At 47.8% G+C, this 13,419-nt stretch overlaps 2 protein-coding genes across 2 annotated transcripts in view; both read right to left on the bottom strand.

The window, feature by feature from the left end:
* pprc1 (PPARG related coactivator 1) overlaps positions 1–4,150 on the bottom strand; it is a 36,906-nt gene extending 32,756 nt beyond the window's left edge. Inside the window, exons 1-2 of the mRNA XM_080205359.1 lie at positions 4,029–4,150; positions 1,713–1,862 (exon numbers count right to left, since the gene is read on the bottom strand). Coding sequence (XP_080061485.1) covers positions 1,713–1,862; positions 4,029–4,130 — 252 coding nt within the window. The 5' untranslated portion in view covers positions 4,131–4,150. The remainder of the gene's footprint in view (positions 1–1,712; positions 1,863–4,028) is intronic.
* A 6,735-nt stretch (positions 4,151–10,885) lies between these two features.
* entpd1 (ectonucleoside triphosphate diphosphohydrolase 1) overlaps positions 10,886–13,419 on the bottom strand; it is a 65,431-nt gene continuing 62,897 nt past the window's right edge. The window contains exon 7 of the mRNA XM_080205358.1: positions 10,886–12,339. Within this exon, the coding sequence (XP_080061484.1) occupies positions 12,133–12,339 (207 nt within the window). The 3' untranslated portion in view covers positions 10,886–12,132. The remainder of the gene's footprint in view (positions 12,340–13,419) is intronic.

Raw genomic sequence — 13,419 nt, 5'->3', positions numbered from 1 at the left:
ACTTTTACAGATGCACCATAGAAAACATTCTTTCTGGTTGTATCATAGCTTGGTATGGGCTCCTGCTCTGTCCAAGACCGTAAAGAACTACAAAAGGTCACGAATGTAGCCCAATCCATCACACAAACCAGCCTCCCATCCACTGACTTTGTCTACACTTCCTGCTGCCTTGACAAAGCAGCCAGCAAAATTAAGGACCCCACGCACCCCAGACATTCTCTCTTCCACCTTCTTCCTTCGGGAAAAAGGTACAAAAATCTGAGGTCACGTACCAACTGACTCAAAAACAGCTTCTTCCCTGCTGGTGTCAGACTTTTGATTGAACCTACCTTGCATTAAGTTGATCTTTTTCTACATCCTATCTATGAGTGTAACACTACATTCTGCACTCTCTTCTTTCCTTCTCTATGAATGGTATGCTTTGTCTGTATAGCGCAAGAAACAATACTTTTCACTACATGCTAATACATGTGACAATAATAAATCAAATCAAAAAGCTTGGATTGTTTTCATTGGAGCATCGGAGGATGAGGGGGGACCTGATAGAGATGAAGGCACGGATAGAATTTTTTTCAGGGTCAATTACTCAGGGGCATAGGTTGAGAGTGAGAGGGGGGAAGTTCAAAAGAGATGTAAGGGGCAAGTTTTTCACATAGAGGTTGGTGAATGTCGGGAACGCACTGCCGGAGAAGGTGGTGGAAGCAGATTCTATAACAACATTCAACAGGTATCTGTATAGATATATGAATAGGCAGGGATAGGGGGAATAGACCACAGAGGCAAGAAAATATTAGATCAGAGACGCATCTGTGTTAGCACAGACTTGGTGGGCTGAAAGGCCTGTTCTCATACTGTTCTTTGGATGTCCTTGTATACCAGTCACCAAAAGCAAGCAGTGAGGAAGGCAAGCAGAATGTTGGCCTTCATTGTGAGAGGACTCGAGTTCTAGAGCAAAGGGTCAGTCTCAGGATATGGGATGGGCATTTAGGAATGAGATGATAAACCTCTTCCCTCAGAAGGTGGTGAATCTGTAGAATTCTCTGCCACTGAATATATTTAAGGAGGAAACAGACTCTAAAAGTCAAAGGGTATGGAGAGGGCTGCGACGTATGGTGTTGAGAATAGAGGATCAGCAATGATCAGGCTGAATGGCAGAACAGGCTTGAAGGGCCAAATGGCCAACTCCTATTTTCCATGAAACCCAGACGGGTGTTAGGATTTGAAGTGCCACAATATCACCTCAACACTGAGAAATCCAGAAGATGAAGGGGCGATGGCCTAGTGGTATTAATCCAGAAACTTCAGCTATTGTTGTGAGGACCCAGGTTCACATCCTGACACAGCACATGGTGGAATTCAAAGTCAATAAAAAAATCTGGAATTAAGAATCTACTGAAGCCATTGTCGATTGTCAGAAAAACCCATCTGGCTCACTAATGGCCTTTAGGGAAGGAAATCTGTCGTCCTTACCTGGTCTGGCCTACATGTGATTCCAGGGCCATAGCAATGTAGTTGAATCTCAACTGCCCTCCAAAAGCAACTAGGGATGGGCAATAAATGCTGGCCCAGCCAGCGATACCCATGTCCCACGACTGAATAAAGAAACTCTCAGCAACTTGGAGAATGTGTCGGGCATGATGCCAGCACACCACTCATGGGCATGACACCAGCTTGTGAAGATGCATCAGTGCAAAAACAGCTGCTAAACCCACCTCTATTTGTGATGCATCCTCAATGATGGAGATTATGGACTGATCGATACAACTGGAAAAACTTCCCAAAATCTCTCCACTGGTGCCCAGTTCTGTGATGGTGAGGTCAGTCAGGCTGGTAGATGAATGGTAATCCTGCAGATTGTCACCCTAAAGAGATTGTAAAGGAAGGAGAGCTGAGTATGGGCAAACAGATGGATTAGCAGGCATGGTCTCACAATTTAAGAACAGACCCAGCAACAGCAACAAGCTCTCAGTGCCTGCTACCTATAGCCTGAACTAGGTAATCTTCATGTCAAACCCAGCCCATTCCCACTTTCATTTTTCACTCACCAATTTCTCTGCCACAGATTTTAAAACCGATTTTACACAGCATGGTTTTTGAACTTCAATGTCATCAGTTGCTTTTCTAACTGCTCCGGAAGGTGGTAGGCATGCTGGTGATGGTTGGGAATGGGGTGGTTTGAAATGCAACATAGGTTTAGAAAGAAACCATTTTGCCCCACTGCTAGACCCTTACACAATGAAAATAGTCTCTGCCAACCCTGTCTTTTTTTCTCAATACTTTAAAAATATTGATCAAGTCATCCCTTAACCTTATAAATTCCAGGAAATATAACTTTAGTCTGTGCAATCTTTTCCAGAATTTAACTCTTGGGAATCCAGGAGTCATTCCAGTAAATCTAAGCTGCACTTCCTCCAAGGCAATATTAGTCAGAACACAGGAAAAGTCCTTCGGCCCATCAAGTCTGCACTGACAATAACTACCACTAAAGTCATACTAATCCCTTTCCTGCACTTGTCCCATATTCTTGAATGTTGTGATATTTCAAGTGCTCATACAAATATTTTTTAAAGGTTGTGAGGTTTCCAGCTTCCGCTATCTCCCCTGGCAGTGCATTCCAGATTCCCACCATCCCAAGTGAAAAGGTTTTTTCACAAATCCCCTCAATCTTCTGCTTCTCACCCTCATGACTGACCTCTCAATGAAGAACAGCTGCTTCCTACTCACCCTGTTCATAGTCCTCAATCTTACACACCTAATCATGTTCCCCCTCAGCCTTCTCTGCTCTAAAGAAAACAATCCAAGCCTATCCAGTCTCTTCTTATAGCTCAAATGCTCCATCCCAGGCAACACCCTGGTGAACCTCCTCTGTAGCACTACTTGCTCTGCACCACTACCACAGAAAGTAGCTGAGGCAAAAAGGAAATGGGGGAGAGATGAAGATATTGAATTTGATGATCAGCCATAATGAATGATGGATCAGGCTCGAAGGGCTGAATGGCCTACTCCTGCTTCTAGTTTTGACATACTCAAGTGCTATCACGTCCTTCCTATAGTGAGGTGACCAGAACTGCACACAGTACTCCAGCTGTGGCCTAACCAACACTCAGTACAACTCCAACATAATCCCCTTGCTCCTATACTCTATATCACAACTGATGAAAGCAAGTACCCCATATGTCCCCAATTATCCTATTCATGTGCTCCTCTGCATTAGGGATCTGTAAATAATTACCCCAAGATCCCCCCGTTCCACTGAGCATCCTAGTGTCCTGACATTCATCAAATACTCCCTTCTCTTGTTACTTCCAAAGTGCTTCACCTCGCACTTATCAGGGTTAAATACCATCTGTCATTGATCTGCCCATCTGACCAATCCATCTGTATCTCCACGTAATCTACAACCTTCTTCTTCACTATTAACCACCCTATTGATCTTGGTATCATCTGCAAACATACTTATCATTCCTTCCACATTATCATCCAGATCATTTCTGTATATAACAAACAATAAGAGTCCCAGCACTGATCCCTGTGGTACACACTGGACACCAGCCTCCTACCACCACCCTGTCCACTTCCTGATCCATTTCGCCCAGTTTCCCAATCACATGTGCTTCACCCAGCTCACTCAGCCTCCCAAGAGGGACCCTCCATCCCCTCTCACAATCCCCCACCTGAACGGGAGTTTTATCTAAGGGTAAGCGGTGTTTTCCAGCTGGTTTGGGTCTGACCAGCGGATGATTCTGTGGCACTGGAGCCCCTGCAGCCTGTCACCGCGCTCTGGACCCTCTCTCACAATCTGAGGGGCGAGGACCCACTGTATGGGCCGAATGATCTCCGGCTGTGCCGGCTCCCCGTCCCGCTGGCCGGTGCAGTTGCCGGGATCATGTGGCGGCCCTGGCCCAGCCCGGCCCGGCTCGGCCCCGCTCCCACGTGTCAGGCGCCGGCTCCGGCAGCCGGGCCCAGGCGGGAGGCCGGAGCCGGGGCCTTTCCCCCCGGGCACTGGAGGACTCAGACAGCTAGCTGACCTGGAAGTAGAGCTGGGGCATCCCGCACTCGGCGCCGCGGAGCTCGGCCTCGGCCTCCCGGAGCTGCCGGTTCCCCGCTCTCCCCGCCCGAGGCGCCGCCATCTGCAGCCGCTGACTCGGCCTGACTGGCTCCGCCCCCTGGCCGCGGCTTCCGCTTCCGCCTTCCTCACCCTTGACCTTTCACCCCGTCTCACGAGCAACGTGGGCGCCGCCATCTTTCATCCTGGCAATCCTGGCTCCCAGTCTTTGCGTTCAATGCCCAGGGTGCAATACCCCCGCTTCTAACCCCGCCCCCCGTTTCCAACCCCGCCCCTGGCTCTAACCCCGCCCCCGCTTCTAACCCCGCCCTCCACTTCTAACCCCGCCCCTGACTTTAACTCCCGCCCCCGACTCGAACCCCAACCCCGCCCCCGCTTCTAACCCCCGCCCCCTGACTCTAACCCCCCGCCCCGTGGCTCTAGCCCCACCCCCTGACTCTAACCCCCACCCCCGGCCCTAACCCCCACCCCTGGCCCTAACCCCCACCCCTGACTCTAACCCCCACCCCTGACTCTAACCCCCACCCCCTGACTCTAATGGCCGCCCCGTGACTGTAACGCCCACCCCTGACCCTAACACCCACCCCCTGACCCTAACCCCCACCCCTGACTCTAACCCCCACCCCTGACCCTAACCCCCACCCCCTGACCCTAACCCCCACCCCTGACGCTAACCCCTATCCCTGACCCTAACACCCACCCCCTGACTCTAACCCCCACCCCCTGACCCTAACCCCCACCCCTGACCCTAACCCCTACCCCTGACCCTAACCCCCGCCCCTGACCCTAACCCCACCCCCTGACCCTAACACCCACCCCTGACCCTAACCCCCGCCCCCTGACCCTAACGCCACCCCCTGACTCTAACCCCACCCCCTGACTCTAACCCCCACCCCCTGACTCTAACCCCACCCCCTGACTCTAACCCCACCCCCTGACTCTAACCCCCAACCCCTGACCCTAACCCCCACCCCCTGACTCTAACCCCCACCCCCTGACTCTAACCTTTGCCCCCTGACTCTAATGTGGAGATGCCGGTGTTGGGCTGGGGTAAACTCAGTAAGAAGTCAAACAACACCAGGTTAAAGTTCAACAGGTTTATTTGGTAGCCCAAGCCACTAGCTTTCGGTGCACTATCCCTTCATCATAATCAGTTGAATCACAAGTGATTCATTTATGACCATTTGGAAAGATTCAGTTTAATCCGGGACAGTCAGCACAGATTCGTGAGGGGTAAATCCTACCTCACAAATTTGATTGAATTCTTTGAGGAGGTAACTAAGTGTGTAGATGAAGGTAGAGCAGTTGATGTCATACACGTGGATTTTAGTAAGGTGTTTGATAAGGTTCCCCATGGTAGGCTCATGAAGAAAGTAAGGAGGTGTGGGATAGAAGGAAATTTGGCTGATTGGATAAGTAACTGGCTGTCTCATAGAAGACAGAGGGTGGTGGTGGGGGGAAAATTTTCAGACTGGAGGCCAGTTACCAGCGGTGTACCACAGGGGTCAGTGCTGGGTCCTCTGCTATTTGTGATTTTTATCAATGACTTGGAAGAGGGGGCTGAAGGGTGGGTTAGTAAATTTGCTGATGACACCAAGATTGGTGGAGTAGTGGATGAGGTGGAGGGCTCTTGTAGGCTGCAAAGAGACATTGATAGGATGCAGAGCTGGGCTGAAAAGTGGCAGATGGAATTTAACCCTGATAAGTGCGAGGTGAACCATTTTGGTAGGACAAACTTGAATATGGATTACAGAGTCAACGACAGGGTTCTGAGGAATGTGGAGGAACAGAAAGATCTTGGGGTTCATATCCACAGATCTCTGAAGGTTGCCACTCAAGTGGATAGAGCCGTGGAGAAGGCTTATAGTGTGTTAGCGTTTATTAACAGGGGGTTTGAGTTTAAGAGCCGTGGGGTTATGCTGCAACTATACAGGACCTTGGTGAGACTACATTTGGAATATTGTGTTCAGTTCTGGTCACCTCACTATAAGGAGGATGTGGAAGCATTGGAGAGAATGCAGAGATTTACCAGGATGCTGCCTGGTTTGGAGGGTTGGTCTTATGAGGAAAGGTTGAGGGATCTGGGGCTTTTCTCTTTAGGGCGGAGGAGGATGAGAGGTGACTTAATAGAGGTTTATAAGATGATGAGGGGGATAAATAGAATGGATTTTCAGGGACTATTTCCTCAGGTGGATGTAGCTGTTACTAGGGGGCATAACTATAAGGTTCGTGGTGGGAGATATAGGAGGGATGTCTGAGATAGATTCTTTACTCAGAGAGTGGTTGGGGTGTGGAATGCACTGCCTGCTGTGATAGTGGAGTCGTGATGTGGGTATGCCGGCGTTGGACTGGCGTAAACACTGTAAAAAGTACTTTTTATAGTGGAGTCGGACACTTTAGGAACTTTCATGCAGTTATTGGATAGGCACATGGAGCACTCCAGAATGATAGGGAGTGGGATAGCTTGATCTTGGGATTGGACATAGCTTGGCACAACATTGAGGGCCGAAGGGCCTGTACTGTGCTGTAATGTTCTATGTTTCTATTAGGGAGGTGCCGAGGCCCAGGCCACCGTGTTTGGAGATGAGGTTCATGGGAATAATGGTGTTAAAGGCTGAGCTGTCATCAATAAATAGGAGTCTGACATCAGTGTCCTTGTTATCTAGGTGTTCCCGGGTTGAGTGCAGGGCCAGGGAGATGGTGTCTGCTGTGGACCTGTTGCGGCGATAGGTAAACTGTAGTGGATCTAGGTAGTCTGGGAGGCTGGAATTTAATTGTGCCATGACTAACCTTTCAAAGCACTCCATAATGATGGGTGTCAGAGCCACTGGCTGATAGTCTTTAAGGCACACTGCTTGACTTTTCTTTGGTTGTAGGATAATGATTATCTTCTTGAAGCAGATAGGGACCTCAAATTGTTGTAGAGAGGTTGAAGATGTCTGCAAATACCCCCAGCAGCTGATCCATGCAGGATCTGAGTGCCTGTCTGGGTACCCCATCCGGGTCAGTCACTTTCCATGGGTTGACCTTCACGAAAGCTGCCTTGACATCTGCAATGGTGACCCCAGATACAGGTTCATCCAGGGCTTCTAGGATGGAGGACATGCTCTCACTAATCTCTTGCTCAAAACAGGCACAGAATACATTGAGCTGATCAGGGAGAGGTGCGTAGGAGTCGGCAGTTTTATATGACTAAACTTCTAGCCTGTTATTTCTTGCAGACCTTGCCACAGTCGGTGGGGTCTGTGTGGCCAGCCTGGGATTCTAGCTTGATCCGTTACTGTCGTTTGGCATCTTTAATGGATCTCCTTAGATCATATCTGGCTTTCTTGTACAGGTCAGAGTCACCTGACTTGAACACTTCAGACCGTGACTTCAGCAAGCAGTGGATATCCCTGTTCATCCGTGGTTTCCGGTTGGGGAACATGCAGATTTGTTTCTTTGGCACACAGTCTTCTACACACATACCAATGAGGTCAGTTACTGTAGTGACGTACTTGTTCAGACTGGTCGCAGAGTTTTTAAATACTGACTGGTCCTCTGACTCCAAGCAGCCCCGTAGGAGATCATCCAATTCCTCAGACCAACATTGCACAACTTTGATGGATTCTCCTGCTTCAGTTTTTGCTTGTAAGCCGGGAGCAGGAGCACAGCCTCGTGATCTGATTTGCCAAAGTGTGGGCAGGCGATAGATTGGGAGGCATGTTTGAGATTTGTGAAGCAGTGGTCTGGCATGTTTGGGCCTCTGGTGGAACAGCAGACGTGTTGATGGTATCTTGGTAGTACGCTCAAACGTAGCCTGATTGAAGTCCCCGGCCACGATGAGCAAAGCCTCAGGACGTTTCATCTCAAGGCTATTTGTAGTTGTGTATATTTCACCCAGCGTGGTTTTCACATCCGCGAGCAGTGAGATGTAAACTGCCATCAGGATAACGGAGGTGAACCCTTGCAGAAGGTAGAAGGGGTGTCATTTTAGCATCAGTTATTCTGGTCTGGACAGCAGAAACTCACCAGTGTGGTTTAGGCAGCACGAGGTGTTGATTCATAAGAACATAAGAAATAGGAGCAGGAGTAGGCCATCTAGCCCTTCGAGCCTGCCCCGCCATTCAATAAGATCATGGCTGATCTGTCGTGGCTCAGTTCCACTTTCCCGCCCTCTCCCCATGACCCTTAATCCCCTCTCCTATCAAAAACCCATCAACCCGCGTCTTAAAAATATTTAGCGAGGCAGCCTCCACCACTTCAACGGGCAGAGAATTCCAGAGATTCACCACCCTTTGAGTGAAGAAGTTCCTCCTCAACTCCGTTCTAAACCGCTCCCCCTTTATCTTGAGGCTGTGCCCCCTAGTCCTACTGTCCTTTCTGAGCGGGAAGAGTCCCTCCACCTCTATCCTATCCATCCCATTCATCATCTTATACGTCTCAATGAGATCTCCCCTCATTCTTCTAAACTCCAACGAGTACAAGCCTAGTTTATTCAGCCTCTCCTCATAGCTCAACCCCCTCAACTCCGGTATCAGCCTAGTAAACCTCCTCTGTACTCCCTCCAAGGCCAAAATATCCTTGGGTAAGTGCGGCGACCAAAACTGCACACAGTACTCCAGTTGCGGCCTCACCAATGCCCTATACAGCTGCAGCAAGACCTCCCTACTTTTATATTCAATCCCCTTCGCTATGAAGGCCAGCATCCCATTCGCCTTCCTGACCACCTGCTGCACCTGCAGGCTGGGTTTTTGCGACTCATGCACAAGGACCCCGAGGTCCCTCTGCACCGTCGCCTGCTGCAGTTTTTCGCCGTGTAAGTAATAGTCCTTCCTACCATTATTCCTACCAAAGTGGACCACCTCACACTTGCCAACATTAAATTCCATTTGCCATTTCCTGGCCCATTCGCCCAGCCTATCTAGATCCTTCTGCAGACTCTCCACACCCTCCGCACAATTTGCCGTTCCACCAATCTTGGTGTCATCAGCAAATTTCGACACCGTACACTCGGTTCCCTCCTCCAGATCATCTATATAAATGGTAAATAGCTGAGGCCCCAGCACCGACCCCTGGGGCACTCCACTAGTCACCAACCGCCAATCCGAACAGCACCCATTGACCCCCAGCAGATTCCACCTTCCCAAGCCTTGCCAGTATTTGTTTCCTTATTTAACGAAAGATGTAAATGTGTTCAAAGCAGTTCAGAGAGGGTTCACTCGATAACCCTCGAGTAGGTTGGGCTGGTCATATGAGGAAAGATTGGAGTGGTTAGGTTTGTATCCACTGAAGTTTAGAAGAGTAAGAAGCGACCTGATTAAAACTTTTAGATTCTGAGTGGTGTTGACAGGGTGGATATGGGGGGATGTTTCTTGTGTGTGAATCTAGAATTAGGGGATTATTGTTTAAATTTCAGGGGTCACCAGACAGAAATAAGGAGAATCTTTTTTGTTGTGAGTCTCTGAAACTCTTTTAAAAGGCAGCGGCTGCAGAGTCTTTGAATATTTCTAAGGCAGAGGTGGACAGAATCAATTAACATGGAATGAAATGTTATCGGGGTTGGCAGGAATGTGGGGTTGAGGTTACCATCAGAGCAGACATGATCTTATGCAATGACAGAACACGCTCACGGGGCCCAGTGGCCTACTCCTGCTCCTAATTTATATGTTATTAATCCCCTTCACTTGCAGTCGCACCCTCCTGACCCTGACCAAAGCCTAAACCAGACACCCTATCTTAAGGCATTTGACTGCCTTCTCAAACAGTGTCCAGGTAACTTTGCCCTTCACTGAATGTGTCACAGTGTCCACAGTTCAATCTCCAGTTCTATAGCTCTAAGCTGACATCAGCAGAATGCCCCAGTTAGCCTCTGTGAAGCAGGCTGAGGCTGGGAGTTCAGCCAGGCTTCACGCTACACATCTTTATCCAGTGAATTGTGATGGTAAGACTGTAAGAAGCTGTGAAGGAGAACAGATTAGGATCAATTTTGTGAAAGACGGTGAAAGAGAAAGGATGAGCATGTTAGAGGACTCAGATATTAAACAGAGGGCAGCAGAGTGGGTTGGCACTGCTACCTCACAGTGTCAGGGACCCAGGTTCAATTCCCGGCTTGGGTCACTGTCTGTGTGGAGTCTGCACATTCTCCCCATGTCTGTGTGGGTTTCCTCCAGATGTTCCGGTTTCTTCCCACAGTTGGAAAGACGTGCTGGCTAGGGTGCATTGTCTGTGCTAAATTCTCCCTCAGTGTAACCTGAATAGGTGCCAGAGTGTGGCAACTAGGGAATTTTCACAGTGACTTCATTGTAGTGTTAATATAAGTCTACTTGTGACTAATAAATAAAACTAAAAAGCTATGTGTTGGTTCATTGACACCGGTTGGTCAGATTCCACCTTATATGGTTTGTCCAGTGCAATGTGATATCTACAAACTCTAAGACTGCCTCAGTGCTACTCAGAGTTGCTTTGCCTTGTGTCAGTCAGTGTCCTTTCGCTGTGCACAATTCTCCTGAAACAAGTGTTAGCCATGAAGGTGTAGATTGAGCCTGGACTGACGGGCCCTGCCCACAGCATGCCTGCCTGTGTTAGTGAGTGGGGTATGTGCAGACACATTTAACTGGAACAGTATTGGTCCATTTCACTGGCAAACAGCTTTGAATTGACAATGGGAGCTGCTATTTGTCAATCATCCAAACACAGTGTGTCTCCGTAATCAATCAGATTGAAGAATGAGTAACACAGAATCAGGATCAGGAAGTCCAAGTTAAAATTGTGGATTCAAAGTTAAATCAGGCACAGAAAACAAAATAAAGAGAAGACAAAGGGAGGCTGAGTCAGGACACAGGTAAAAAAGTAACACATTTTTTAAAAATGGTACTTTTAATATTTTAAATATCTGACAATGAAAATCTGAAGGAATTTTAAGTGGCCTAAAGGGGTCATTTGCCAGTAGTTAAGGTTTGGCTCTGCATTAACCTGGAGTGGAATGGACAAACCCTCACAGTTGTTAGTGAGTTTAGCATGTATATATCAGATAGATACAAAGTACAAAAACATCATATTGCTTCATGTATGTGAACAAATTGTCTCTCAGCGAGATACTAGTACAATGCAACATCTACAGGAACAGGGTACCTTAGGCAACAAACTGCTGATTTTCATAATTAACCGTCCATGCACAGTCGCTAATGTCTTAATTTCCATTTAAATAATCTTATTTTCACAGCAATATCTGGTCATTCAGCTGATGGACAATCACAATTTCCTAGCTCAGACACGAGAAGTATTCAGTGAGTAGGTATCAGGTCACTTTAACTTGTGCTACAATATTGAGACAACTCACATTGGAATGTCAATGTTCCTGACAAAGCAATTAGTCTTAAACGAGCCCAAGGAATCTTTGCTGCTCATGGCCAAACTGCCCAGTTCCTGCTAGAGTTAGCATAGCTAAACTGGAGGGAATTTAACTTCCTCTATAATAAAACTTATTGTAATTTAAACAAAAATTATTTCATGAGACGTAGGCATCATTGGATGGGCCAGCATTTATTACCCATCCTTAATCATCCTTGAGAAGGTGGTAGTGAGCTGCCTTCATGAACCATTGCAGTCTGTGTGGCGTAGGTACACCCACAGTGCTGTTAAGGAGTTCCAGGATGTTGACCCACTGACAGTGAAGGAATGCCAATATATTCCCAAGGCCGGATGGTGAGCAGCTTAAAGGGGAATCTCCAGGTGGTGTTGATCTCCAAGTATCTGCTGTCCTTGTTCCTCTTGATGGCAGTGGTTGTGAATTTGAAAGGTGCTGCCTAAGGAGCCTTGGTGAGTTTCTGCAGTGCATCTTGTAGATGGTACACACGGCTGTGACTGTGCGTCCGATAGTGGATGTTTAGATTGGGGGATGGGGTGCCAATCAAGTGGGCCGTTTTGTCTTGAAACGTTCTAAAAATCTTATGATCATAAATTTGGCATGAACATCTGTTTGTAAAGTTCACCGAGGAATTTTCTCGTCCTGCCCACCACAGGAATCGCAGTGGGCAGGGGCAGACCGTGCAAAGGTCTGTTAATCTCGGGTGGAAAATCCTGCCCTACATCTTATTTTCTAGCCTGCAAAGTTTCTTCTTAAAAATGAGGAAGCCAACAAGTAGCAGAATGAAGAGCACGATGGAAAAAATGACCATGACTGTGAGGTAGGAGGTATGGGTAAGGGGCCTGGTATAAGGCAGTTCCGCCGGAATCATATTTGTAAGGTTCAACATGTAACCAAGGGTCCACCCAGCATCATTTCCTTTAATCTGCAAAGAAAGAAAGAAAACTATCAGTAACCAGGACAGTGAGATGCAACCAGACCACAACATGAAGGAGGAAATTAAGAACATAAGAACATAAGAAATAGGAGCAGGAGTAGGCCATCTAGCCCTTCGAGCCTGCCCCGCCATTCAATAAGATCATGGCTGATCTGTCGTGGCTCAGTTCCACATTCCCGCCCTCTCTCCATAACCCTTAATCCCCTCTCTTATCAAAAACCCATCAACCCGCTTCTTAAAAATATTTAGCGAGGCAGCCTCCACCACTTCAACGGGCAGAGAATTCCAGAGATTCACCACCCTTTGAGTGAAGAAGTTCCTCCTCAACTCCGTTCTAAACCGCCTCCCCTTTATCTTGAGGCTGTGCCCCCTAGTCCTACTGTCCTTTCTGAGCGGGAAGAGTCTCTCCACCTCTATCCTATCCATCCCATTCATCATCTTATACGTCTCAATGAGATCTCCCCTCATTCTTCTAAACTCTAACGAGTACAAGCCTAGTTTATTCAGCCTCTCCTCATAGCTCAATCCCCTCAACTCCGGTATCAGCCTAGTGAACCTCCTCTGCACTCCCTCCAAGGCCAAAATATCCTTGCACAGGTGCGGCGCCCAAAACTGCACACAGTACTCCAGCTGCGCCCTCACCAATGCCCTATACAGCTGCAGCAAGACCTCCCTACTTTTATATTCAATCCCCCTCGCTATGAAGGCCAGCATCCCATTCGCCTTCCTGGCAATAAGTTGATTTCAGCTGCAGTTAGTCGAAAGAGCAAAGGGTGGATGAGAGAAACAGAACCCTGGAGTGAACAGACGAAGTGTTCTGGGGAGGGGATTGATGACATTAACAAGGTTGGGAAAGGTGAAGTAGCAGAGAATCCAAACACAAGGATAACAATTATAATTCCTGAGGCTTTAGCTTCAGAAGTTAGATATAAAACAAATAAATTTCTAGGTGATATCAAACTAGGTCTAATACAAATAGGAAATATACAGTAAATGGTAAAACCCTTAAGAGTATTGATAGGCAGAGGGATCTGGGTGTACAGGTACACAGGTCATTGGCAATGCAGG

The sequence above is a fragment of the Carcharhinus amblyrhynchos genome, chromosome 17 (genome assembly GCF_965287045.1).
Source record: "Carcharhinus amblyrhynchos chromosome 17, sCarAmb.v2.hapA, whole genome shotgun sequence".
Classification (NCBI taxonomy): Eukaryota; Metazoa; Chordata; class Chondrichthyes; order Carcharhiniformes; family Carcharhinidae; genus Carcharhinus; species Carcharhinus amblyrhynchos.
This window is presented reverse-complemented; position numbering and strand designations above follow the sequence as displayed.